General features: G+C 41.8%; 1 protein-coding gene across 2 annotated transcripts in view; it reads right to left on the bottom strand.

Moving 5' to 3' along the window:
- slc8a4b (solute carrier family 8 member 4b) overlaps positions 1 to 27098 on the bottom strand; it is a 127519-nt gene that overhangs the window by 33786 nt on the left and 66635 nt on the right. For both annotated transcript variants that reach the window (XM_026161718.2, XM_026161721.2), the window contains exons 9-11: positions 26196 to 26292; positions 25765 to 25956; positions 21645 to 21837 (exon numbers count right to left, since the gene is read on the bottom strand). In XM_026161718.2, coding sequence (XP_026017503.1) covers positions 21645 to 21837; positions 25765 to 25956; positions 26196 to 26292 — 482 coding nt within the window. The remainder of the gene's footprint in view (positions 1 to 21644; positions 21838 to 25764; positions 25957 to 26195; positions 26293 to 27098) is intronic.

The raw sequence follows: 27098 nt of genomic DNA, 5'->3' as shown, positions 1-27098 counted from the left end.
TATTCCTCTGTTGTGATCATAAAAGCTGCTCGTCTCTGCGGCTCTGTGTCCTAATTGGGATTGTTGCGTTACCCCACTCCAATATCTCTTTCTACCTCTGCTGCGTGTGATGTGCTACTTGGAGATGGTCTCATGAGGGCAAGACTGACTTTACCAGATTTCAAGAGGGAGGGGAAAAAATGAGAAAAAGGGAAACAGAGCGAGAAGACATTAAAATGTTAAAGGAAATAAGCACAATGACAAAAAAAAATGAGTGAATGAGAGTGAATTGGTTTTTATTCGGCATGGAGAGTCAAGTCTGAGGGCTTAGCGTAGCTCAGCCTCATGATGTCGATGACAGACGAAAGACAGACCCACACGCTTGCCTTTTTTAGATGGCAGTTAGCCCCTTTTTGTGTAATTTGAAAGTGCGAATAGAGTAGAGCAGAATCCCCGAGTGGCACTATGAAAGGGTTTTGGGTACAGAGGAACAACGACACACGGTGTGCCTCCAAAGGGAATCGCACAACCTCATGAGAGCGTGTGAGTCTCTGAGTTAGCTGACAAGTTTTCTAATGTGGTTCGTTTAGCTTGGGTCAGAGGTTTGACCAAACACTTTGACTTTATGTAACAGCTTATATAACAGCTGACAGCCATTTTTGCTGTGAAGGAGCCGTGGCTGCGGCTACAGTTCAGCCCTAGAAAACGGCAGCCTACACCGTGGAAACTGTGATAAACAGCCGGGCAGTGCTCACCTGTACAGAAACGACAGTTTATTAGTATTATCATACCTTGAGGCGACTTTTGTTGTGATTTGGCGCTATATAAATAAAATAAAATTGAAATTGAATCATACTGCAGCAACTCATTTTGTCCTTCAGGCAGGCAAATGAAACATGCACCTTGCAGATTTTAACAACTTCGCAAATCAAATGCAAAACAATTTCCCGAAAATATCCACAAATATTGATGAATCCACACTGTGGAGCACGAGTCTGCTGGTACTGCTGGTGAAACTGTGCTGTCCTTAAGGACAAACTCATGTTGCCTGGTGGGAGGCAACCTGTCTCAAAACAATTGAGGCCTACCTGCAATCACTCTCAGGCAGATTTGCGAATGCTTGCAAATAACTGTCGTCTAATTCATAAACCAGCAAGTTGCAATCAGTCTAAGTTAGCCTGCGATAATGAGCTCAACCCATCTGTGCTGTGTAGTCTTTGGGAAAGGGGGCTTGATTGGTTCCCAATTAGTTGTGTTCTGGTATATTCCTATACAGATGCAAGGTTAGGTTGCAATTAAATCACTGTCCTGCAGCAACTACGTCACTGTTTGTGGATGAATTTTGGTTCTAGATGTTCTAGAGCAGGGGTGTCGAACTCCAGGCCTCGAGGGCCGGTGTCCTGCAGGTTTTAGACATCATCCTGGGTCAACACACTTGAATCAAATGATTAGTTCATTACCAGGCTTCTGGAGAACTTCAAGACATGTTGAGAAGGTAATTTAGCCATTTAAATCAGCTGTGATGGATCAAGGACACATCTAAAACCTGCAGGATTCCGGCCCTCGAGGCCTGGAGTTCGACACCTGTGTTCTAGAGGTTCCAGCTGAAATGGCTGAATTTGTGACGTTTTCTGATTCATGGCTGTATTATCACAAACAGTTTTCAAAGTTGACCCTGTTCAATTGCAAAATGACAGCAGTTCGACTGCCAGTTCACAGGCGACAAGATCACAAGCTCATTGCACTCATTGGTTGCAATATTTTAGTTAATGCTGCAGTCTCCAACCACTGTTTTTCCCCACTGTGACTGTAGCATTACACACCATCTCAGACTCTTTAACTTAACAGCTTGAAGCTCTCATTAAGGTTAACTGTCAGAAGGTTTGCCATGGCGATGACCAACTTACATACAGCAGCAGCCCACCTGACTTTGTTTCTTCATGTTTTCAAATGTTGTGGCTGCCAGTTCCCACTCACCCCCTACTGTAAATGCTTTCAGCAGCTTTCAATTATACATTTGCATCAGTTCTTTTTCCTTTGATGCACGGAGGGAGGAATGGATGGAAATGAAGCTGGAGGAAAAGATTTTGAAACAAAGAATATGGAATTACAACACACAGAAATAAAGAAACAAGCAAATAAATCGAAGAATGAAGAATGGAGCAGTCAATGGGGACTAATAGATGGAGAGATTAAAGCCAAACACAAAGATTCAGCGTGCAAAATCCAGGGCGGAAAAAAAGAAGCCTCCAAAGCTCCACAGAGACGGAGAAGAAGAGTAAAAAATGAGGCCGATAAACCGGAACGACGCAACTTTATTGCAACTTCTATTTATCCATTCTCCATCTTTGTCACGGGCGGAAAACATCCTGAAATACAAGTAGTGTTGAAGACAAGCAAAGAGAGATAAATAGGCAACAGCCACTTTTCCACGTCTGACGTCATTCTGATCTTTTACCCCCTCCCGCCTCTTCCACTCTTTTCTCATCTGTTCTCATGTATGATTTAACGCTGCTCATCATATATTAATGATCTGGTCAAGTAAACGGCTGTCTTGAAGCAAGAATGTCACAACACGAGGGCAAAATCTACCTAACAGCCTTCCACTGTCGGTGTTGAGATTGGATTAACTTTAGCCAATTCTTCTTGTTTTTCCCCCGTAAGCATCGCTGGGGTTATTAAACTCTTCCTATTCTCAACATTCTCTGATAGGCTCATTACCATTCTTAGTTTTAATTAAAAATGCAAACCTATTTTTTAATAGCTGCACAGTTTCATCAAATCCAAATAGTCTTTGAGTCTTATATAACCAAAAAATTATTATACCACATTTGGTTGCTTTGGAAGGTTTGTAATCCTCATTGCAGTCAATATCTATTACTTAATGAAGCATGACCCATCTTAAGGCTGTCACCAAGGTGATTAACATTGTGCTTTATTACAGTGGTCTCCAACCTTTGTTGCGTCACAGACCGACAATATTTTCACGGACTGGCCTTTAAGTTGTTGCGGATAAATACAACAAAATAAAACCAGTACCAGTTTTAAAAAAAAAAAAGATTTAGTCATAACACACGGGAAAAGACACGGGGAAACTGAGTTAACGATGAAAACGATAAAAAAAACCAAAACAGATTTAAACCCTGAAAACCATAAATTTCACACCCGAGCCTCAAGTCTCGCGGACCAGTACCAAACGACTCACGGACTGGTACAGGTCCGTGGCTCGGGAGTTGGGGATCGCTGCTTTATTACACTGCAATTGACAATGTTCAAATATGATTTGCTGGTACTGAATACATGTCCAGTGATAAAACAATGTGACATTATACCTAGGCTCTTTTGTTTGAATCATATAGCAGCGCTCCAGCTTTAAACTTCAGGTAAACATGCAAACATAACCACTTGTGCTAAAGTAGTTAGCATTACACATCGAATGACAGCTGTAGGAGAAAAAACTGAGCACATGTGTGCGGGGTGGCTGTTGCTCAGGTGGTAGATCGGGTCACCTACTCACCGGAAGGTTGGTGGTTCGATCCCAAGCTCCTTCAATCTACGTGCCAAATATCCTTGGGCAAGATCTTAACCTGTTGCCCTCCAATGCATCCATCGGAGTGTGAATGCGAGTGAATGTTAGATAGAAGCAACCTTAGATAAAGTGATTGGGTGAATGCACAAGTTGTATAAAGCGCTTTGAGTGCTCAGTGAGAGTAGAAAAGCGCTATATAAGAACCAGTCCATTGACATGTGGAAAAACAGCTAACCCCCACCAAAAAAAAAACATATTTAAAACAAATGAGCGAAATAAAATAAGCTCATGCACGGCTGTATCTTGGCACCGTGTTGCTTTGAATTGAATGCTAATATTTTGTGCAAAACTCCTGAAAAAAGCCCGTATATGTAAAGCCAAAGGTTTAAATAATATACTCTTGGATTTGTGTGCTATCACAGAGAAAGAATATCCAGGAGATGTGTTTCCTGCTGTAAACACAGAAGCCCCGCCCACCTGCTGTTCGGTCCTTCTGTTATTGAGGGTCAGCCAATCAGAAGAAAGTTGGCTTAGAGCAAGAGGAAGTAAAACTGGATGTTTCAGCCAGAGGTTGAACTGATGGGGCTGCACTACATGATACATTTTTTAGAATTGTTAACATTCCGAAGCCACTCTAGTAGAATCCAAGATTAAAAATATGAAAATATGGATAATGCAACACTCTATAATCAGTACTTTATTAGAAGTAGATGCTTTGTGGGCATATGGTCAAACATTAAGTTAATAATGCAGTTTTTACCTCTTGTTGGCACTATAACAGCAAAAGTCAAGGGAATAAACAAGTCAGCAGGACTCATCACATTCAGCATCATTTACAAAACAGACTTCAGTTGTGATACTAAACAATCAACAATCAACTGACTATGCCAAGTAGTCTTCAGAAAATCTCACTTTGTGTTTCTCTAAGCAACGTCTAGACTTGATATAATGAAATTTCCTGTTGTTTATCTCAGAATATTGTGGTTTAGGACAAAGGTGTCCTCAGTTTGCAGTGAACTTCACATCATTCCTTGCTGATATTTACAAGTTGAGTCTTTGGCTTTGTCTAACCATGATTTAGTTCACTGAAATAAAAGTGTTTAATCTTTCTTCCAGAATGTTTGCTCTGCACTCTCTTCAGGTCCACAGCTAACTCTGTCTAAATGTCTTTTTTGTACTGGTAATGTATAAAGGAGGATCAGCGAGGCAGACACCAACAATCTGATGAGGTTTGAAATTTACTGCTTTTAGACGCGTAAGTCCAAATGGGATTCTCCTAATCTACTTAAGCAAGGATGCTTATACTTGGCATTTTTTATGAATCGAAAGTAAACGTGTGCATTAATATTAAGACTAAAAGAAGACAAGTATTTTATTGCCCCTTGAAAAAACTGATTATGTTGTAACATTGAGCAAGTAGGGGACGGTAGGGACGGTGAATACCAAGAGGTGTGTCCCAATTCATAGGCAGCATCCTTCGGAGGCCGCATTTGAAGGCCGATTATGTCACAACCATGCGACGAAGGCTGTCCCAATTCAAAGGCTGCTTCAAATGCGGCCAACAAATGCGTCCTTCATTTCCCCGAATTTGAAGGATGGGTTGGGTGTATCCTTCGTGGCCCAACCTATCCAAGAATTCATAGCCAATTCCAGTTTCCAACAATAGCGCCAGCTACTTAGTTTCAATGTTACTCTTTCTGGGTCACAAAATACACTTTTTAACCTATTTTCGGGCGAGAATGTAGCTGTGTAAACTTCAAATATGTGCTTGGTCCATCAAAACATCATATATTTGCAAAAGTTAAAAGACATTTTCGGAGACGTCTGTTACCCACCAGCTCAAAGCTGACCGGGAGGTCGAGGCTCAGTAGAACAGGCGAGAACACCGAACTCCCCCCGTGGTCTTTCGCTACACAGGTTAAACATGATTCATAAGTCCCTTAGATAACTTAAATGTTATTTTTTGGCTGTTTTATTTGTTCGTGAGTAAAACGGTTTGGCTGAGATTAAAGTTATAATTTTCACACAGCCGAATAAACATCTAACAGAAAACTGATTAAACAAAAGTGTGAGATGTTCGAGAATTTACTCCAATGTCCTGTTATATATTAGCGAGCAAGGAGCAGACGGCTGAATTTATTAAACTCCACCGGGACAGCTGGTGAGACAAATCTGAAGGCTAGACCATCCCATTTCACAGCCTTCTCGGTCTTCAGAGGACGCGGCCTATGAATTGGGACATACCTAAGAACAGCCTTGTCATACCTGCAGAGATCTGTTGCTGAGACAGTTCAGTTGTGACCCAAGTGATTGGTTGACAGCCCGATACCTTCCCGATACCTTCCTGGCCTGGGAACCTTTAAGGTGGCGTAAGTGAGATATTGCATTCATAATTACATGCTGATATACACAATATGTGGTTTTTTATGTGGTGTCATAGGTCACCTGTCCACATTGCCCAGAATTTAAAAAAGTTCAGCGGGCTTGGAAAATGTTTTTTTCTCAGTGCATGGAAAAAGGCTGTAATTAAGAAAATGACATTTCTGAGTGAGTGGCGTGAATATAGACGATCTCCTGCCTTGCTTGAGTAATGACACCTTTGGTTGATTGACTGGCATTAGCAGCTCAAGGTGAGGGCTTTTAAGCAGTGGGATATATATATCACCATGCCAACCACTGCCAGGGCTGTGTGCGGCAGCTCGCCAAAATCTCTCTCACTCTCTCCGTCTCTTTCGGTCTCCGCCCCTGGCACATGAAAATCTACCACTTGTCTCTTTCTCTCCCTTCAGTCTTCTTCATTTACTCCTCCTCTTTCCGTCTGCCCTCTTGCACTCCTCCCATCACCACCCGGGGTGCCGACAGTTGGTCTTACCAAATGTGAGCCGTTCTCCAAATCCTCTTCTCCTTTTCGGCCCTATTTGTTTTATTCATCTCCCTCTAGCCATCATTTGCTCCCCTTCTCTCTCTCTCTACCTCCACCTGCCCTTTCCTCTCCCTCTTGTCTTTTATTCCCAGCGATGCATCTATCTTCTTCCCTCCACCGACTCTGCCTCTGTCTGTCCTTTTTCCTTGCCCTTCCCTCCATCCGTTCATCTTCCTCCCTCTCTTTCCATTTACTGCCTGCCCCTGAAACCTATTTATCTTCCTCTGACATCTCCACCACTCTCTTTCTCTCTGCCCCCTTCATCAGTCTATCCTTCTTCTTCTACCTATCACTCACAATACCTGCACAAGTGTGTTTATAACCTGGAGGTCTCAAGAGGTTTTTATCATTGTCCATCAGGCGAAATGAGAGTAAGGAAAGTGAATGAGCTGCACAGGATATCTCCGGGCATCGTGATGCTGTCACATGTATGAATTCTAAAAGCCGGTGATGTCAGTGAGCATACAACTCTCCAGCTGCTGTATTTAACAATGCAATAACTGATCACGTCAGCCTGATCAGAGGGATGAAACACTGCAATTCATACTTGAATAGGGAGAAAAAAATGCACTAAATTATTATTAAATTTAGGAACGATGTGTGTCATTGAAAGCCGTGACATCAGGGTCGCTGAAATGAGCTGAAATGGGGATTTATTGATCTGCTTTGCTTGTCCTGCTTGTGGTAAAGAGCAATTCGACTATATCAAGCACCAGGCAGTCACATTATGTTCCAGCTCAGCTGCCAGCCGATCAAATCACATTATGAACGTGTGCAGGGCTGTCTTTTGACATGGAAATTAAGAAGCTCATCGTTATGGTGAGTAATCACCACGATGTATTTGAACAAAGTTAGTTGGGCAGCTACCTCATCCTAAAAGAAGTCATGAAATAATTTCCCCCAGGGATCAATAAAGTATTCTGATTCTGATTCTGATTCTGATGAGGTATTGGCTGCAAACTAATGAGGGTAAAATGCACTATGAGCACATAAGCTAAACAATTATACTCCTTTTGAATTGATCTCTTGTGACTACCTATACAGTTGCAGTACCTTCATTGCTGGCTCCAAAGAGCTCCTCACAGCGCACTCTTGAACATATCTCTGCTTTTTTCAGTTGTTTATTGGATCAACAGATCTCTCTCCAGTTTACCCTTCACCTGCAACTCTACCTGCTACTCATGTATATACACTGACCATGAAGACTGAAAGCCTTCTCCACACTAAGCTTTACTGGCAATGCATTTATTCCATAGTGAAGAAATCAATAATCACAAGCCATAAAGCACACTACCAAGTGCTTGTGAAAACAGCGAGTGTTTGTGCATGATCTATGTGAGTCTAGTTCCAGTCCACTCTGTGCTGACATTTTAAAAGCACTGTTCAGTCTTTCTTAAACTTTTTTTTTCTCTAGCAAAACAAACTGCTTAAACGTTCCCCCGCTATTAATGCACAGACAAAATAACAGAGAAGGAGGAGTAGGCACAAAGGAGGACGATGATGATGCAGGATTATAGACGGCAAACGCTGGAGCACTGAGAAGAACCACTACGGCAAAAGGGATACACTGTATCATTCTCTAAAATGAAGAGACAGACAAAGAAGAATAAAAGTGAGGTGATGACAGGCACAAGAGTTCGATCGAGAATTAGTGGAGGACAAAAAAGAAATCGAAAGATTAATAAAAAGGCAGATGAGAGATAGACGCATGGATGTTGAGATCAGGGCAGAAAAACAGGACAGAGAAGAAGAGAGCAGGGCAAAAACTGAAGGGAAAGTAAGTAGAGAGGGAAAGATAAGGGACAAATGGGGAGGGGGGAGGGCAGCAGGATGAAACAGATAATGTGGTAAATAGAGTCAGATGGAGAGAAGAAAAAGAACTGGAAAGGAGAGTGAGTGCTTATGTGAGTCACATCATCTCCACAAGCTATCAGTGATTTTAATGACTCTGACATCAGTGTGTGTGTGTGTGTGTATGAGTGTGTATCATACTAGATTACCCTGAGGTAATGCAGTCAGGAACTGGCTCATCACTCTTCTACAATAGCGTACATTCATCATGTCAGAGTGAGGTTTCTCAAGCACTGGACTGAGACCCAAAACAGGTTGCAAGTTTCACCGGTGGGTTCCCACTAGATTGATGCAAGAGGATATGAATTGATATCCTTTGTGAGTGTGAAACTGATAAACTTCAAAGCAAAAAACAGCTGGTAAAATCTGAACAGAAACTAATTTTTATTGCTTACCAATGACTCAAAGATCAGTGAACAACAGTAAAGCTATTGTTCTTATGAACTTTTATTGTTCTATGTACTTATAAACTCTACTCTGTAAATGTTCTGCCTGAATAGATAAAGGGGACTGCAGTCTATTGTTTTGATGAAACTACACAATTACCAACCAAGCTAGCAAGCTAGCAAGCTAGTTAGCAAACAGACTGCAAACGTGTTAGCCTAGATAGCTTCTTTGTCTTTGAATAAAAAAACAACCAATCTGCAACAGAATCCGACACTCTTTTTAAAAAAATATATACAAGTGTTAAAAAGTGTAAAGATTCTTTCAAAATTAGTTAAATGCACAAATGAGCCAATAATAACATTGAAATTAGCAAAATACGGGTTTTGTATGAGTTTAGTAGTAAGACAGCTAAAATGCTAACTGACAAAGAAAGTAATCTAGCAATAAAATCATATTGATCAAATTATGTAAAATTCTGATGAAAAAATTAAAATAGAAAGAATCTAAGAGAGTTATTGTGACTACTATCGACTGCTCGATGGCTAGCATGTTAGCTGTTAGCTATGTTAGCTAACCAACTACAAATGATTTTAAACTACTAGATAAAAAAGTGATGGCTTTTATTGGATTATTGGATTCACATAATGTGATTTTTCAGAGTCAAAATTAATCTTTTAAATCATCATAAATAAATAAAAAACTGAATACTGTTATTATCATCACCTACAAACATCTCCTTCCATGGAAAAATGTCCCACCTGCAACTGACCCAGTTTATTGTTTTATTTAAACACTTATCAACTGATTGCACCTGATTGCTAACACAGCTGCAATCAGAATATGTCTCCTATTTACATTAAAATCTGCCTGGTTTTCTAGTTTGGTAATTCCAGCCAAGCTGCAGAAACAGAAGCCTTGCAGTCTGAGGCTGCTGTTACGATTTCACTTGATTTCATTAGTTTGTTACTGCCATCGGAGCTAAAGGTCACCGCTCTGGCAGAATTTAACAATCCCCTCCAACAAATCAGAGGGCAAACAGTTAGTTAGTATGAGGCAATGGCTGCAGTATAACTGCAAGATGACTGAAGTGAAAACAGAAAAAAGGGAGATAAACTTTGCTATTGTTACTTTTCTCAACAGAACAAGTTCCTCTGGGTTTTGCGAAGCTATGATGGGATGTTTTATTTTTTTATACTTTTACACTTTATAGATCAAACTATTAAATGACAGAAAATTATCATTATTTATCATTGCTGGTAGATTTACCAGTAAAAATGTTACATTTAAATGACAGAACAGTAGCAGATGACAGAAATAGATGAGTATTTAAAAATATATTTATATAGATATAAATATATATAGATAGATATATAAGATGGCATAGAAAAGAGTGCTTTGGTTGAGCGTCTTGGCAGTTACATGTTGGTGTTTTAGATCCAACTGAGGACACTGCACTCTCATATGGTAGCAGCTTCTCAACTTCAAACTAGTCCACCCTAAGGCACACCCTGCTTTATTTTCTATTTTACTCTAAATGGGACAATGACTTATCAAATGAACATCATGCTATAATAGTATTATAATATGGCTTAACAATAGCTAAATGGCAAACTTACCAAGAAAGTGTTTAAATGAAGCGAGGAGTAGGTTAAAAATAGACTTAAAGTTGGACTTTGGTACATAAGAAGTTGCTCTCTGATGGCCCTTAGAGAAACGCGGGGTGAGAATGCAGTGGTGGTTTCCTGAGTTTATGAAAAAGTGAGAGAAGTGGTGTAAATCATAAGCTCATATTTCCTTCTTTTGAACACCAAAGTCCATGAAGCAAACACCAAAACTGCAACATGAAGCAATGATTTTAGTCAGCCTGCTGAGAAAGAGTCTAAAAGCTCTAAGGAAACCCACAGTCAAAATAAAGAACTGGAAAAGTGGCACTCCAGCTGACCCAACCCATGTAACTCTACCTTGGCCTTTTAATAAACCGAACTGTATGAGTCCTTTAGTGTGGTTTCAGCATGGCAGGGTGGAGACCGGTGGAACTGGGTGGGGGGGGGCTGTGCGGTTGTGGAGCAGAGACTACAGGGGGGTACGGTGGATACAAAAGGGCAGGGACCAGCAGCCCTCTGCAAGAACTCTTGGTAGGTCTCAGAGCCATGATTACAGGGTGTGCACAGTCCACAGGGGTTTGATGACAGGGATTCATTGGCAAGAGTCAGCGTGTGCGTGTGCTTGTACTCTGTGTGTATGTGGGTACATAACTCAGACTGTAGAGTGTGTTTGTGTGTGAGTGTGTGCATACTTGGCAATGAAAATTGCTGGAACTGCAGGGCTAAAAAAACAACCACAGGGGAGCATGTAGGGCGATGCAGTACAAAGACAGAGACACACAGAGCGCGAGTGGCAGCAGAAACAGGGAGTGACGGGGATTCTAGATGGCAGAACAGAAAGAGAGATTTAAGGAAAGGAGGAAGACACAACGACAGCGACGGAGAAGCACACATCCAGAAAAAGACGGAAGCAGCAGGCTCAGCATTTCAAAGCTGTTCTAACTGAAGGCTGATTTGGATTCTAGCAACACAACATCATGTTTCTGATATGATGTGAAATCTCTCCAACTTCGGTGGTCAGGTCACTGGCTTCGTCTCACACCCCACAAATCAACAGAATTTCTGTTTTGCTGCTTAAACAGCAGCACCGCAAGAGGAAGAGGCAGAGGAAGGGAGGGCAAGAGGAGCCAGAGGCAGGGATTACAAATGGGTAAAATTTGTGTTTAGAGAAAGCCCGGGGTGCTCTTTGGTTATGTGTGTGCGGCACTGCAAGTTGAATAACTGTAGTAGGGAGAAAAATGTCAATAGGCAAACAACAGATGGTGGCTGCCACATCAATTTTGATACACAGCTGAAACGTAAGACGCTCGGGCCCGCACACACGAAGAGAAACGGATGCACACGCACAATGAGGCGAACAGAAGGCTTCTACCGTTGTAAAAGATGTTGACTTAAGCTACTTACTCTGACTGCTCTGGCATTAAAGGAGATGAAGAAAAGTAGGGGGATAGAAGAGGGAGAAAAGAGTCAAAAGGCACGGAGAAGGAGGAGAAACAAGAAGAGGTGAGAGAGGAGAGGAAAAGGGAGGATAAAAGCTCGCATCCTCTATATCCTCCCTCTTCCGCTCCTCTCTGTCTTTATTTTTGCTCTCCGACTCTGTCATTTAGTCTATCTCTGACTGCTCTGTCTTTCTCTCTGTCAGGCAGACCATGACTGCGCCCAAATGTGATTTGCTTTTTAATCTTCATAATCCACTTGGCCAATGAATGTTTTGCTTTACTAATTAAAGAACAAACAATGGACGTGTGTCCCTCTCTCTTTCTATCTCACACACACACACACAATAGATGCGGTAGATGTTTCCATATCTCGCAATAAATCTTCGAGAAGAGTGGGCAATGGGGGGGGGGACGCGAGAAATTATGGAGAACGTGATCAGACAGTCGGTAGTTTTGGAACTTCCGGTGCAGACAGCAGAAAAACAAATCCTTAGAAGAAAACTACAAATCAAAAAAAAGAAAACAGACAACAAGGCTCCTTTTCCCACTCCTATAATTTCTCCCTTTTATTCTTTATCTTTCTGTTCTTCGTTTTTCCGTCGTCTCCGCTTTATTGTGCTTACAATGGGAGGGGATCAAAAGTTGCTAAGGCAACAAACGGGGAGAAGACAAGAAAGAGGAAAAACTCTCGCGGTTATGGAGGCATCCTGACGTTTTTCAGCAGAACAAAGGGGGGAGGGGGAGTTTAAAGTGTTTATCTGTTCATTTGCAGGCTGTCATTTGAACCTAAAAGGATGCGGGCCTTATAGAATAGACAGGATTAGAATCCAGCTGACAGAATAAATAAAAATTGTCATGAAAAGCACAAAAAATATGTATCGCCCTGATGTCTATTGTTATAAAAAGCTACAGAGTCTTCCTGTATAGCACCTCACTTTCTAAGTTTAAACTGAACCAGTGAGTCTGTGTTAATGAGGAAATTCTCCATTTGGCTGCAAACAACATACTTTTCTGCACCATAATGCAGCCTCAAGAGACAATTGGAATAAATGTAAATGCTGTCCTAATCCACCTCTATATACACACCATAAAACTTTCAATTAAATCTGCCATCATGGAGTATTCATAGCACCTTATCATCAGAGCAGGAGCTCTCAGACTACAGGCTCACTAGCAGTTCCTTTTCCAAAAGTAAGAGGAGAGGCAGAGCCTTCAGCCCTGAGCCATCCTGTAGTTATGCTGCTATAAGCCCAGACTGCTGTGGGACTTCCTCTGATACCCCTTCTTTTCACTCCCCACATGTTCAGATATCACCTGCCTGTCTTCCTGTTAAAAAGGAGTTCTTCCTTCCCACTTTTGCCAAGTGTTGCACACGGGGGATCATCTGATTGCTGAGGTTTTCTCTCTAATATTGATGAAAAGAGCTTAAATTTTTCACCCAGAGAACTACTGCTCACTGGACATCTTCTATTTCTCCTACCGTTCGAGATGGTCGTGTGGGAAAATCCCAGCAGATTTCTAAATACAGAGACTGAGGCTTTAACCCAGAGTTTTCAGTTGTTGTATCCTGGTTTAATTTTTGGTTTGCTTTTCCTTCCTCGTGTGTTTAGCTTAAATCTAACTTACCTTGTGTTCCACTGTCGGTCTTATGCGTCTAGCTGCTTCCTAGTCTTTTAATTTGGTGCTTTGTCTTTAGTTTTGCTTCTCTTGTTACATCATCAATGATTTGTTCCCCAGATGTTACTGCTCCCTGATCATCTTTTGAATATGGTGATAGAGTCTCTCTTTTGTTGAGAAATCCACTGTTTGCTGCGTGTTCTCCTTGCTCTGCTTGACCTGAGTTTCCTCAGCATCCTTATGATCACTTGGATTTTTTGGACCAAGAAGCATTAAAGTTTGTTTATCCTTGTCTTAAGGGTCGTGGATTTGGGTTGATAAAACTTTATCCTTCACACAGGTTTAGTAGTATAGTAACTAACACGAACCATTCAAAATCACCTAAATCACCTTACATACTCTGATTCTTAGTGTGAACTCGAGCAGGTCGTTTTGCCTTAATGCACCGAGTTTCTACCTTGTGTCTGGGTGAATAGATGCATGCATTAATGGATAATTGAACGGCCCTACCTAAACAAAAGTGGTCGGTGAGTGTGTGTCCAAAGATTTTGCTTGTTCACTTGAAAAACAAGGCCTGAAAAATGTACACAAAACAATCTATATACCTACTAAAAATAAAATAGAAGATGATTTAATTTATTTATTCATTAAACTACACATGTATATTATTCTAGGTCTAACACAACATAGGGTCACTCTTAAAACAGAGATGGTATATTCTGTATAAAAGGAAAACGTCTGTGAAAATAAGAGAAACAAGCATGGGACTACAAGAGTAGCGGCCTAACATAGAAAAACGTGTGTCTGATTTGTTAATGATGTACAAGTGCACAACTAATGCAGTGTTAGTAGGCAAACACTGTGTGATCAGTCACGTTTGTCCAATTAACTTTTGAAATCAAAATAAAACACATCATTACAATTTCAAGATAGCACCCAGAAGCTGTTTTGAAATGTGCTCCATGGTTTTAGGGTGTATTTTTCTAATAAGAGCTCTGCTGCATAAATATGCCCGGCAGGAAGCACTATCCATCTTAACTAACCAGGAAAAAAGCCAGTGTGTGTGTGTGTGAGACACAGATACACTGCTCGACAGCGTCAACGTGTGACATTCACACAAAGCAGCAGGCAAACATCCAAACAATGAATGACAGAAACATGTTTGGAGCATCGTGTTTGTGTTTTTCTGCTGCGTGATTGAATATTATTACCAAATATGTGCTCAGACTTTTTTATCCTGGTGTCAGCTCCATCACGTCTGATAAACAGCACGTGCCAAGTTTAATCACAAATGATGATTTAAAGAAAAAAGTTTAAGAAGTGTGCTGACTGGCAGGATCGACACGCTGTGAAGAGATGTGCATTGTTTGTAAAAACCTGAAAGCGCTGTGATTGCGCTTGTGTGTTTGTGTGTGAGTTTGATGATCTGACACCAGCTAGATGAGCAACATAGATGATTGTGTGGAAATGAAGCTAGCTGCTGACACACAAACACAAGCACCTGGAGCAACAATCAAGCTGAAACACTGACTCTGCGTCTGTATTTATATGCACACACACACACACATATGCACACATGCACACGCGGTGGATTTGGAGTTCAAAGGATGTTTTATTTTGGGAACAGCTTCGGGTTAGTCACCCTACATTGGTGACAGACGGAGAAACAGGTTGCAAATATCAAACACTTTACAAGCACCGCAACATGCTCAAACACCCACGCGAACACACAAACACATAAACACACACAGACTCACATTCTCGCTCTCCTTGTATTTCCTTCTTTTCTCTCTCTCTAATTCCGAGAAACATCTCGCCAAAGGGAGGATGTGTTGTTTTAAACTTGCTAGCTTGCTTCTCCTTCACCAGCAGCTAATGTATGATCACAGCTCTTCTGACAGCTTCGTCAAAAACACTAAGAAATTTTGTTCAGGCTCATTAAAACATAACGCACAATGGCAGGATGCTGGGATTAGAGCAGATGAAGTGGTGCATTCTGGGTAGTGTTTGAGTGGATATCTGTGATATAATTTTGAAGCAAAATGATAAATACTGTATCACTCAGGGGATTGTCGTGTGAGTCTAAATGATCTAAACTCCTCAAACACTTACTGTCCAGTTGTATCAGAAATGCTTTAGATTCCCCCAGATGTGTCTCGGGTTGTACTTTTAACTCCATTCACAGAGTTTAACCAGTGAACATAAGCATAGCCAACTACAGCATGTGAAAGTGAGCACTGTTAACATGTGGGGTTAAACGTTACAACACTTTTACATTCTCGCTGTGTACCTGGCCTGTACCACTACACTTGCTGTCTCTGGAACATCTCCCCCATTCCGTCTTTCACATAATGATATGATCCCAGTCTGTCTTTGCATGTGATTGTTACCATCAAAATAAAGTCCCACCCCTTCCTGCATGGATTCCCAGCAGAGCTGAAGATTTGGCTCCGCATACAGTCGACCCATTAGTAATTGAGATGTGAAATTATCCGGCCCATAAACGGTAAGTTTGACCTCTAAATCTCGAAGCATGAACGACAGTTACAGCTGTGTAACTCTGACAGCTTTGTGAGGATGGTAGTCGTGAACACGTGTTGTCCAAGTGCGTAGCTTTTCCGTAGGACCAACACAAAGCTATGCACAGCTTTGCGGATCATTGTTGCTATACCTGTTTACTGTCACCAGGGGGCAGTGTTAAAAACACTCCTGTGAGCTACTCTTGCAACCATCTGTTGTTGTTCTTTGAACGAGCTGCAGAAAAGAGCCAAGTTGGAACATTCAAAGAGGTGAAGTGAAACAAAGTGTTCAAATTCTGCTGACGTTCCCGGTCATGTTCAGGCTCATTTTTCTACCTGCGTCGAGCGTAATCTCCATATATCTCCAGCGCATATCTCCAAAATACACGCTGCCTGATTTTTGGAGGTCTCAACACAAGCATGTCTGCATAGGTTGCATAACTTTAATCGTTCACCCTGCACAATGGCATGTTAATGCGAATGGATACAAGTGCAGCACCATCCACCCACACATAATGTAAATACAGTCGATGATCCTGGATGACCTCACAGTTTAGTCACTGGTAATATTCTGCTCTTCACTGAATTCACTAACACAGTTCAGAAAACACCAGCCAGCATTGCCCGCTTTACATTCACTAAACACCACAGATGGTCCTTGTTATTACGGCTTTTCCTCTCATTATGCAAAATGAAACCCCCCCCTTACATAAACCATATCGAATAAATGAGCCATGCAGGAAGCTAAGATGTAGCTTTACCTCAGTGTTTCAGTACGGTGTTATATTTGGTTCTAAAACTACTTGTACAAAGACATATTCCATTCTTATGAGCTAATATTAGCCCACGCACGGTAGCATAATATAAATAGTTCATATAAAATCTGCCAACAGTGGCAATCTTTTGATCACAGTCAGAGCCCCTTTGGCTGTAATCGAGAAGCTTGGCTGATAAATCCACCAGTTTTTTTATTCTAAGCCATTCGAGGGAGCAAAAAGCTGAACAGGTGCTGGAGTAAGTATGGAGTTCACACACACAAAACCAACATCCATCCATCCTCTTCCACCTATCCTTATCAGGGTAAAGCAAGGAGGGGGATCTTGGGAGCCTATCCCAGCTACCATACAAAACCAGACAAAAAACAAAACAAAACAATGACACCCCCCCCCCCAAAAAAAAACAAACAAACAACCCCATAACACATATGCTGCAGAGCATTTTTCAGAACTCAGTCGAAGTTAAATACCTCATCATTCATATGCTCACATACTTTAAAAAAGTCCCAGAAATGGTAAGGATGCTTTGGTATGTAAAGTGAGTGCACACTATATGCACACATGCACACACACAGTGCAAGGCAGTAATTGAACAGGCGTTGGCACAGTTCGGTGGCGACACCTGTTTCAAATTTATAATGAGCAGCCAGGGGAGTGGACCACACGCAAACACAGCCACAGACGCACGCACACACATTTTTCTGCAGCTTGGCTGTGAATCTGCACTGAGCTGCAGGTCATAGGGAGGCTAAGAATAAACAGACCCTACTGAGCGTATCCCTCTCTTTCCTGCTTCTGTATATAGTACTCACACGCCCTCTGATTAACAAAGGCCTACCAAAGGCAGAGGTGGCAGATAAAGACCTGCAGACAGAAAACTGAGCAAAGCTCGTGAAGTCCGATGGGGAGAAACAAAAGGGTAATTAAAAAAAACATTCATTCATTAATTAGCTGAACAGAGAGAGAATTAATTCATTGCTGCTGCTGCAGCATATAATGGGAGTCCAGACAGTAAAGAAATGTAGATGCACAGTGCTATGGTGGGTAACATATACTTTTACATATACTGGATCCTCCCATTTGTGTTTACATATCACTCTGGATTTAATTATTATTTATTATTAATCTCTGCCTCTCTTCAACAGTGTGTCTTGTGACTGAGTGAACTGCACAGCACCGTATTCAGATCCGACTTGACTCACCCACAGACTTGCTTATGCTGTTAAGTCGACGCCTTGATGCAACTGAGACATCTAAATATTGATACGTGCATCTGTATCTCATAACACTGATGTATTCCATCACAGAAAGTGATGCCGTATGGGTACAAGAACTGGCTAACACGGTCGCTTTTGTGTTACGCGTGTATGTGGCCACATTCGTCATTTTTCTCCTGTCACGTACTTTGCAGTGTAACGGTAGAGCTTTAGGTGTTTGCTGCATTAAAGTTTTAGTTTCACTTCGCTTCTGCGGGAGCCCTCATACGTGACAGGCTCCTTCAAGCGGCACACACCCGGTTTTTAAAGCTGGATTTCTGTTTGAATGATGACATCATCTGGGTTTATTTTCAGAAATCTGAAAGCTGCTTCTTCGTCTTCCTTTTAAGACGATGTGCAGGTTGAGTAGTTCTCCTCATGACTGACATTAATGTGTAAAAATGGTTTTGCTTAATAAAGGGAGGCTCCATCTTGGGCTTCTGAGAGCGGACACCTTCAGCACGACCTCTTGGAGTATCTGTGATGTAGGGAGGCAAAAGAAAAAAGGACTTTTCCTTTGTGGGCTCAGCGTAGCATTACATTATCTTCTATAATGAAATCGAGTGGAAGCGCCTCTTCCTTCTCTTCACTTCGCTTTTCCTCTCCTCCTGTCAGTTAAGCTCCAGCAACTTTTAGATTTCCCACAAGATTTTTTTCAGCTGCACCTGACTCGCCCTTCGTCATGTTTCCCCCGTCTCAGTCCGTTCTCCTCCTATCACCGCTTTACCGTTTTCCTGAGCTTTAAGCAAAGCTCATTCTGGCAGACAGCGTGCATGACAGATTAATGTGGGGTTGCTTAAATGCAGGATATAGGCGAAAGAGGGTAAACAAAACAATTACACATATTGGAGGAGAACTCAAGGAAGTGGAGGGAGGCGTGTGGACACTGAGTTATGTCTGGGTTGTGATCCAGCTGAATTGCTTTGGCAGCAAGTCCCTGTTCTTACGGTGTTGGCTGGAGAAGATGGGGAGAAGGATGTAATTAAGAAGAGAAGGTGGAGGGAAATAAAGGTGCCAGGTAGAGCGAGAGGAAGGGAGAAGTGAAGGAAAAGTCTGACAATGTAAACAAGCAAAAGGTGAAAGGAAGATGCAAATGAAGAGAAGTCAAAGGTGCGCAGAAGCGAGGGATAAGTGAGAAAGGAGAGTGATGGGAGGTGAGGTATGAGGAAAAGGTGGAGAAGCAGGAGGAGGGCATGAGAAAACTCATCTAAAAATATGCCAGGAAAATATGTGAGAGATTAGTATGGAGAAAACATGATGAACTACAGAAATGTGATGAGGCAAAGGCAGAAAGCAGAGGGAGAAGGAGAAACGAGTGCAGCAGATTAAAGCAGGTTCACATTAGTGTGCAGGAGGATTTTTGACAAGTAGTTCAAAAGCACAATGATGAAAAGAGAAAGCACGCAGAGAGGGGCAGCAGCGAGAGAAGATGAACAATAAGTGAGCACGGACTGAATCAGTGAAGTAAGAGAGAGAGGGAGTGAGACGAGAACAAAAGGGGTAAAACTGTAAAGAGAAAGAGCCAGTTACTGATAACGAGGGCAGATCGAGCAGCCTTAAACCCAAAGTCGAGAACTGATTGGGTTTCTCGTGAATCAGAAGTGGATGGATAGACTTATTTAAGTATAAAAAACAATATCACATGGAGAAAAAGCAAAGGAAAAATTAGTTATAAGCGCTGACCGGCGAAAAGAGCGAGGAGATGAAAGGTTAGGGCCGGGGAGTAAATGCAGAGGTGAAGAATAGAAGGAGCGAGGCGGGAGACGCCAGGATGGATAGATCAATTTACCACAGGGGCTTTCTCACCAGCATATCCCTCGCTCAGCTGGCTCACGCTCCTTTACATGGAAACATTGGATTATCGATCCACCCCCTCCTTTCCCCAGCAGTCACCCTGCTCGTCTGAAGCAACAGCTTCAAGGCCTCTCAGCGTCTTTACTTTTGCTTTTGTATTTGATGCAAACTATACACTGCCTCCATTCCTGCTCAGCTCACAGTCTCAGTCACAGAAGGCATCTCAGCTTCTTTTGCAAGTGCTTTGGTTGCTAGCAGACACTTGCTAACTAACCACAGAGCTGTAGCAAAAGCTAAGGAAATCCCCAAAAGTTGATTCGGTTCATCTGGATGTAGCGTTTTTGTTTTTTGCCAACATTTTCACCTTGCAAACAACCTCCTGCAACCACTCACCAACTGATCTGGGACAACACTTTTCCATAGCGAGTGGTGGTTACCAGTGCATGACTGACTGGTCTCTATGCTTGTGTGACTTTGGCTTTAGCATTCTAAACTAACTAACATACACTGTTGGTTGATGTAGATCAGCAGAATCAGAATCAATAGCTTTTTGTTTTTGCAGCAGTCGTTTATATGCACGTTCTGTAGCAGTTCCTTTAAGAATATTAAATACATTAACTATGACTCCATGACTCCCATATATACACTGAGTTATTCTCCGATGCTTCATAAAAACATGCCCTTCACTACTAATCTATATCCAGCAGAGGAAGACGCTCATTGCTGCTTATGCTTGACCCACAAAGTTGCAATCTCTCAGGGTTGAAACACACTCTACTAAGTGATCTTTTTAATCCTCTTTAGCAAACACACCACCAATAGTTTCACTTTCAGCTAACCTGATCTGCTGCAGTCTCAGACCCACTGATACCAGCTTTCTATTTAACCTCCTGTGCTCACATAACAGCAGCTCTCAGAAGACTGCCTCAGTTTTACAGTTTGCATTGTTTGATTACATTTAACTCTTGTCGTTTGCTTTAGCTTCTCTCGCACTCCCTTTCATCTCTCCCTGACCTTGCAGCAGTGACTGCACCATCAGCACATCGCTCCGTCCCACACGCACAAGAACACGCTATGACCTGTGCTTTAAAGACGCTCTGCTTAGAGGTTTGCTGGTGTCAGACGTTTGTGCTCATTTGTAAATTCTAATCTTTTGCAATCGCAAACCACTAAATAGAACACCGGCCCTTCACCTTATCCAACATTTAGTTTTAATCTTAACTCCAAAGCCATAATTGTTCTTCTCAAGCAGAACTTTGAAGGCAAATATTCCCCAAAGGGTCAAAAACCTAAATCTTTAAACTTAAACCTCACACACACACACACACACAAAGCTTTTGAAAACACACCGATGTCATAACACCACCTGGCTCAGTCCTTATTCACTGTAACCTTGTCAATCTAATAAAATATTCTTAAATTATGCACAGATGTCCTCACGCTTACATCTAAAAGTCTAATTGGTCCTCATACATATAGATATGTGAAACCACACACACTCTTACACACACACGTACGCAGAGGGCTTGCTTTATGGGCCCCGAGTGGCGTTGGAGAAACTGCATTCCCAACCATTTTATGTATTGGTCAATTTAACACCGCTAACTTCAGCATATTAAAAATGCATGCGCCCAAGGACGCAAGAGCAATTTTATGAATGTGTATGTGTGCACCCATGTGTTTGCAAGCATTTAATGCAGAGAAGCCTGCCTGGAAATGTGACATTATTACACTGTTATCTACCTAATAGAGCCATTTATACAGCAGAATACTTGATTAACCTACACAGCAATTTCTGAATAGAAATCAATCACAGGAAGGAAAACAGAGGAAATGTGAGGGCGTCAATGTTGATCCAAAAATGTCCCAGTCTCCATATGATGTCACACCAACCGCAAAATGTAAAAAATACACCAGGACGGTGTTCAAAGGTGGATGAAATGTCATGCAGACAACAGCGAGGTACTCACATGGTCTCATCATTCTGAAACTCCAGCTTGCCTGCAGCCATTTCGTAGTCCTCCCCTCCCTTAGCGGTTCCATCCAAGGTTCGATAGGGAATGGCGACCAGGCCTCGAGCCCCCGACGTCCTGAGCACCTTCACCTCCATCACGCCAACACTTTCACTCACCCTCTGAGTGGCACTTTCAAATGTAAAGATGCCTAAGAATTAATGAAAGAAAGAATTTATTTCACAGGGGAGAAACACTAAAAAGCTTGACAAACACCTACACACTCACGCACTAGCTTGCTCTCAGAGGTGTACGGTATATACTGTACAGTAAGAGGATAACAGATCACTTCCCACTCTCTCTAGATGAAACACAATGGGTAAACACCCACTCTCCACTCATCCACCTGCATTTTTAACTCCCTGGATGTTTTCAAATTGCAGAAAAATGTCGCAACACTGGAAGGACGAGCTCTTTGTCACCTTCTAATGATGCTGTTTTATGGACACCCAGAGGCGACGACCTATGGCACACCAACCGATTCATGTGGACTCCTGATAGCAGTAAAGCACAGGTTTACAGTGTGCAAAAAGCTTTTCTACTTTGCAGTGTTAGCACCAGGTAGGCGCTTCGCAAAACAAATATGTCTATTTGAATATTGTAGAATCAAATACCAAGAAATAGTGAGAATTGAAATTTCAGTTTACAAAATTTTTAGATATACAGGGTGGGCCATTTCTATGGATACACCGTAATAACATGGGAATGGTTGGTGATATTAAAGTCCTGTTTGTGGCACATTAGTATATGTGAGGGGGCAAACTCCTCAAGATGGGTGGTGACCATGGTGGCCATTTAGAAGTCGGCCATCTTGGATACAACTTTTGTTTTTTCAATAGGAAGAGGGCCATGTGGCACATCAAACTTATTGGTAATGTCACAAGAAAAACAATGGTGTGCTTGGTTTCAATGTAACTTTATTCTTTCATGAGTTATTTACAAGTTTCTCTTTGTTCACAGCCATTGACATGTAGAAGAGGTTAACACGTGAGGAGCGGATCGAAATTGTGCCGATATCTGGTGAACGCAGTAACCGGGTCATTGCAGCAGATTTCAATGCAAGACACCCTACGAGACCACCCATCTCCCATGCTACAGTTAGCAAACTGCTCGCTGAGTTTCGTGAAACTGGTTCAGTGTTGGATTTGCCAAAATGTGGACGCAAGAAAACTGTCACTAATGAAGAAACATCAGTGGCTGTCCTAGCTTCATTCAGCAGGAGCCCACAGCGTAGCACTCGCCGCATGTCACTGGAGAGCGGCATTAGTCGAACATCCCTTCGGCGGATATTAGCTACTCACAAATGGCACCCTTACAAACTCCAGCTACTGCAGCATCTCAACGAGGACGACCCAGATCGGTGCACAGAATTTGCAGAATGGGCAAAACAAAAATTGGAACAGGACCCTCAGTTCACGCAGAAGATTTTTTTCAGTGATGAGGCAAACTTTTATGTGAATGGTGAAGTTAACAAACAAAATCACCGCTATTGGTCTGACACTAACCCACATTGGATGGATCCCTCCAAGACTGTTGGAACAACAAAAGTGATGGTTTGGTGTGGTATATTGGGTACAACGATAGTGGGTCCATTCTTCATCAATGGAAACCTCAAGGCCACTGGTCCGAGCATTCCTAGATGAACAGTTTCCTGGAAAGTGGATTGATCATTGTGGGCCAGTTGAATGGCCCCCAAGGTCTCCCGATCTGACCCCCTTAGACTTTTATCTTTGGGGTCATCTGAAGGCAATTGTCTATGGTGTGAAGATACGAGATGTGCAGCACCTGAAACTACGGATACTGGATGCCTGTGCTGGCATTTCTTCTGCAGTGTTGCTATCAGTGTGTGAAGAGTGGGAGAAGAGGGTTGCATTGACAATCCAACACAATGGGCAGCACATTGAACACATTTTATAAGTCAGGGCTCTAGACTAACTTTTTGCCATGGGCGTACCGGCACAAAAGTTAGGCGCACACAAATTTTCTAATAATTTATATAATATAATGTGTTTTTCTGGATACACTGTGCTTTTTCAGCATTCAAAGATTGATGACACCGTGTCAGAGCACTGGCTATGAATTTCAGAAGGATCAGGCCTTAACTTAACAGAAAAGTTAGCAATAGTTCTTTTCCTATTACAGCTACATCCACTTCTGTCGTGCCTAGACTGCTCACTAGGGCTGGGTATCATCACTGATTTCTATAATCCATTCGATTCCGGTTTTCAAAGTCCTGATTCAATTCAACTTAGCCTCAGACAGTCAGAAATATTATAATTCTGATCATTTATCAGTACTGAATTCATCAGAATTGTGAACATCACAGCAGATGCCTTTGAGTGAAAGTAACTGAGAATAAAACAGAAAGACATGAAGGAGATTTTCCTGGTCTGGCTTTTTATAGCAGATAACCTTAAAAATATTCTACAATGTTCTGCATATAAAGTTTAAATTTCTTCAGTATTGAACAACAGAAAAAATAGGCTTTCTTGTCCGAGGTCATTTAAGTGAAAAAAAGAAAAAGAAAAGAAAAAGACAGCAGCCGACAGCGCTGTAAACAACGGTAGACTGGTGGGTAATAAGCGAATGAATAATACAGAAAACAGAGATTGGAGACGGGAAACTGTTCTTGAAGTACAGAGAGAGCTAGAGAGAGAGCTAGCTGTGCATGAAGTGTGATTTTAATAGTCGTGGAAGCAAAACAGCAAAATTCATGACGACATCGATCAAATGTGAAGCGCAGTTTGCTGCTTCTTTTGCTGCTGGCTCGGGGGATTTTGGCTGGAGAGAGACAAAACCTGCAGCTCAGAATCAGCGCAAAAAGACGTAAACACAGCGCGGACCGCACGCATCAGAATCGCTAAGCTCCGACAGCGTGTCTGTCTACGGGCCGAGAAAGACAAAGCTGATTCTGATGCGTCAGTCCGTTCTGTGTTTACGTCTTTGTGTGGAATCCGTGTACCTGCTCTCGTTTGCTGTTTGGTTGTTGTTGAAATGGTTTTGTGAGCTTTAATCTGAGAATCTGGCGTTTCTGGCAAAACACAATTATATTTAAAAGTCGATTCAGGATTTAATGAATTGATATCGCTTTATTCAAGCTACTCACCTTCCACTTCCACCTGCACTTTCAACTGGACCACGACCAATCAGAGAGGTCCCGCCCCTGACTATCTCTGATTGGTTTAGTCCACGATAGGGGCAAAATGTGTGTCTGTTGTTGACCACAGGGAAGGTTGCAGATTTTCAAAGTGTCGTGGATAAATACAACAAAATAAAATGATACAACCAAGACAAAAACTGTGGTAAAAACCATAAATTTCACACCTGAGCCTCAACTCTCACAGCCTGGTACCAAATGACTCACTGGTAACGGTCCGTGGCCCTGGCTGGGGACCGCTGCTCTATTGGATACATGATTGTGTGCTAGGCTCCACTGCTGATAACTTGATTCAGTGAATGGGACTTTGCACCTTGTTGGTGCTAATTGCACTCACAGCCTGTCCCAAAGTCAACTTGTCAGGTTTTATCAAGTGAAGTTTCGGTATCCCACTTGTATGGTTCAAAGTATTAGCATAGTCTGGCCAACTAACCTAACTAACCTGAGCTAGTATTCAGGGTCTCCTCCAAACATGGTCACTTGTTGTTTACTAATAACAGGATGCTAAAATTGAGGCTTTAAAAAAGAATTTCACAAACCAGTGTGTGACGTGGCCTAAAAATATGGAAGGCCACAAGTGCCACAATGAATTGAATAAATAGATCGTTACATAATTAATTAAATGTGTCATTAATTAATTAAAATTGGAAATAAATAATTTTGTAAATGTTTTAAATTGAATTCCTTGATATTTTATTGTTTATATATGTAATCATTCAATTATTTTCTATTTTAATTAATTAATGACACAATGAATTATTTATTTAATTCATTTTGACACTTGTGGCCCTCCACAATATTATTCAGCGGCAGGTTTTCCCCATAGGAATCTTAGACTGAATACTTTAAGGTGTTAAAAGTCTGAATATCACGACACCACGTGACACCTGTGAACACAGTTAAGGTGAAGCTTCCTTTTACCTGCGTGATCATCGTCATAGATGGTCACTGTGGCAGTGTGGTTGTCACCCAGCACGGCTTTCGGGGTAGCGCTGGCATCCAGAGGTGCAGTGCCAATCTCCGGATAGCCAACGACACGAGGGTTACTGAGGTGAACGTAGAAATACTCATCTTCCTCGAAGATGTCATCGTCAATGACGCCCACTGTGATCTCTGAGAAAAGAATTGTTGTTTTAGCATCTTGCTCTCAGGTGCAAAGTAATTATAATAATTTGCTAAAATGTTTAATTTAATTACATTTTTCCCCCGTGAAACCACTAGCAAAAAAAAAAAAAGGAAAAAAGAAATCTGCCTCAGGAGCTGCAGATGACCTCTGCTATTTGAGCATCAGTTTCAATGACATGTTTATTGAAAATATGTCAGAAATTATTGTAGTCAGTGTTGTTTTTTACCTTTGAGGGTTTCTCCCGGCTTGAACAGCAGCGTTCCCTCTGCAAACTCATAATCTGAACCTGCGTTGGCCGTACCGTCCTCTGTGCGATAATCCACCTGCAGGAGATGGGAACACAGAGGAGTGATGGGGAGAGAGCAAAAAGAGTCGTCAAGATGAAACACAAGTGAGCAGATATGAAAAGGGCAGATAAACACAAAGGGAGAGGGGGAGTGCCAAACAGAGGGAGAGAGAGCGATAGAGAGGAGGACAGCAAAGAAGAGGCATTTGGGGAGATGAGGACAGAGGGTAAGAGAGAAGAAGAAAAACAGCTTCATTAAACCAAGCCCTCTGGTCAGAAACAGGCCGATATTAAAGACTTTGAAGATAACATAAGAAAACCTTCCGAGTATCCTGTCCTTTCTCTCTGTCCTTTCAACTGCTTTGTGTTAATTAACCCCCTCCTTCTTATTTAGACAACATTAGAACCCAAATATCTAAAATGCATTTAGTTCAAATGGCTTCAAAGCCATTTTTTTCTGTTTGAAGGCAAAGCTGTGTCAGTCACTCGGTGCTGCTAGTGCTACTGAAGTCAATCCCTAGCCTCTGCTCTATTTTTAGTGCCTCATGAAATGTGTATAAGTGATATATTTTTAAATGCATCCAATGGTTGGATGATATTTTCGGGATTAAATTGAAGCTGGGTAATACTCAAGAGATTTTAAGATATGTGGATAGCTGATTTTTCCCATTTTAGACTGATGTGTGAGAAGTTATATCGTCACAGCCCGTGATTATATAAGAGCTGAGTTTCCTCTAATGTAAGATGCTCTATACTCTTTGAGCGCAAAATTGATGACATCTCGGACAAGCTCACAGCTCTCCAACGGGAGCTTGAGAGACCAGTGAAGGACTGTTAGATCAA

This window comes from Astatotilapia calliptera, chromosome 3, assembly GCF_964374335.1.
Source record: "Astatotilapia calliptera chromosome 3, fAstCal68.1, whole genome shotgun sequence".
Taxonomy (NCBI): domain Eukaryota; kingdom Metazoa; phylum Chordata; class Actinopteri; order Cichliformes; family Cichlidae; genus Astatotilapia; species Astatotilapia calliptera.
The sequence above is the reverse complement of the archived record's forward strand: the minus strand, read 5'-3'. Positions and strand labels throughout refer to the sequence as shown.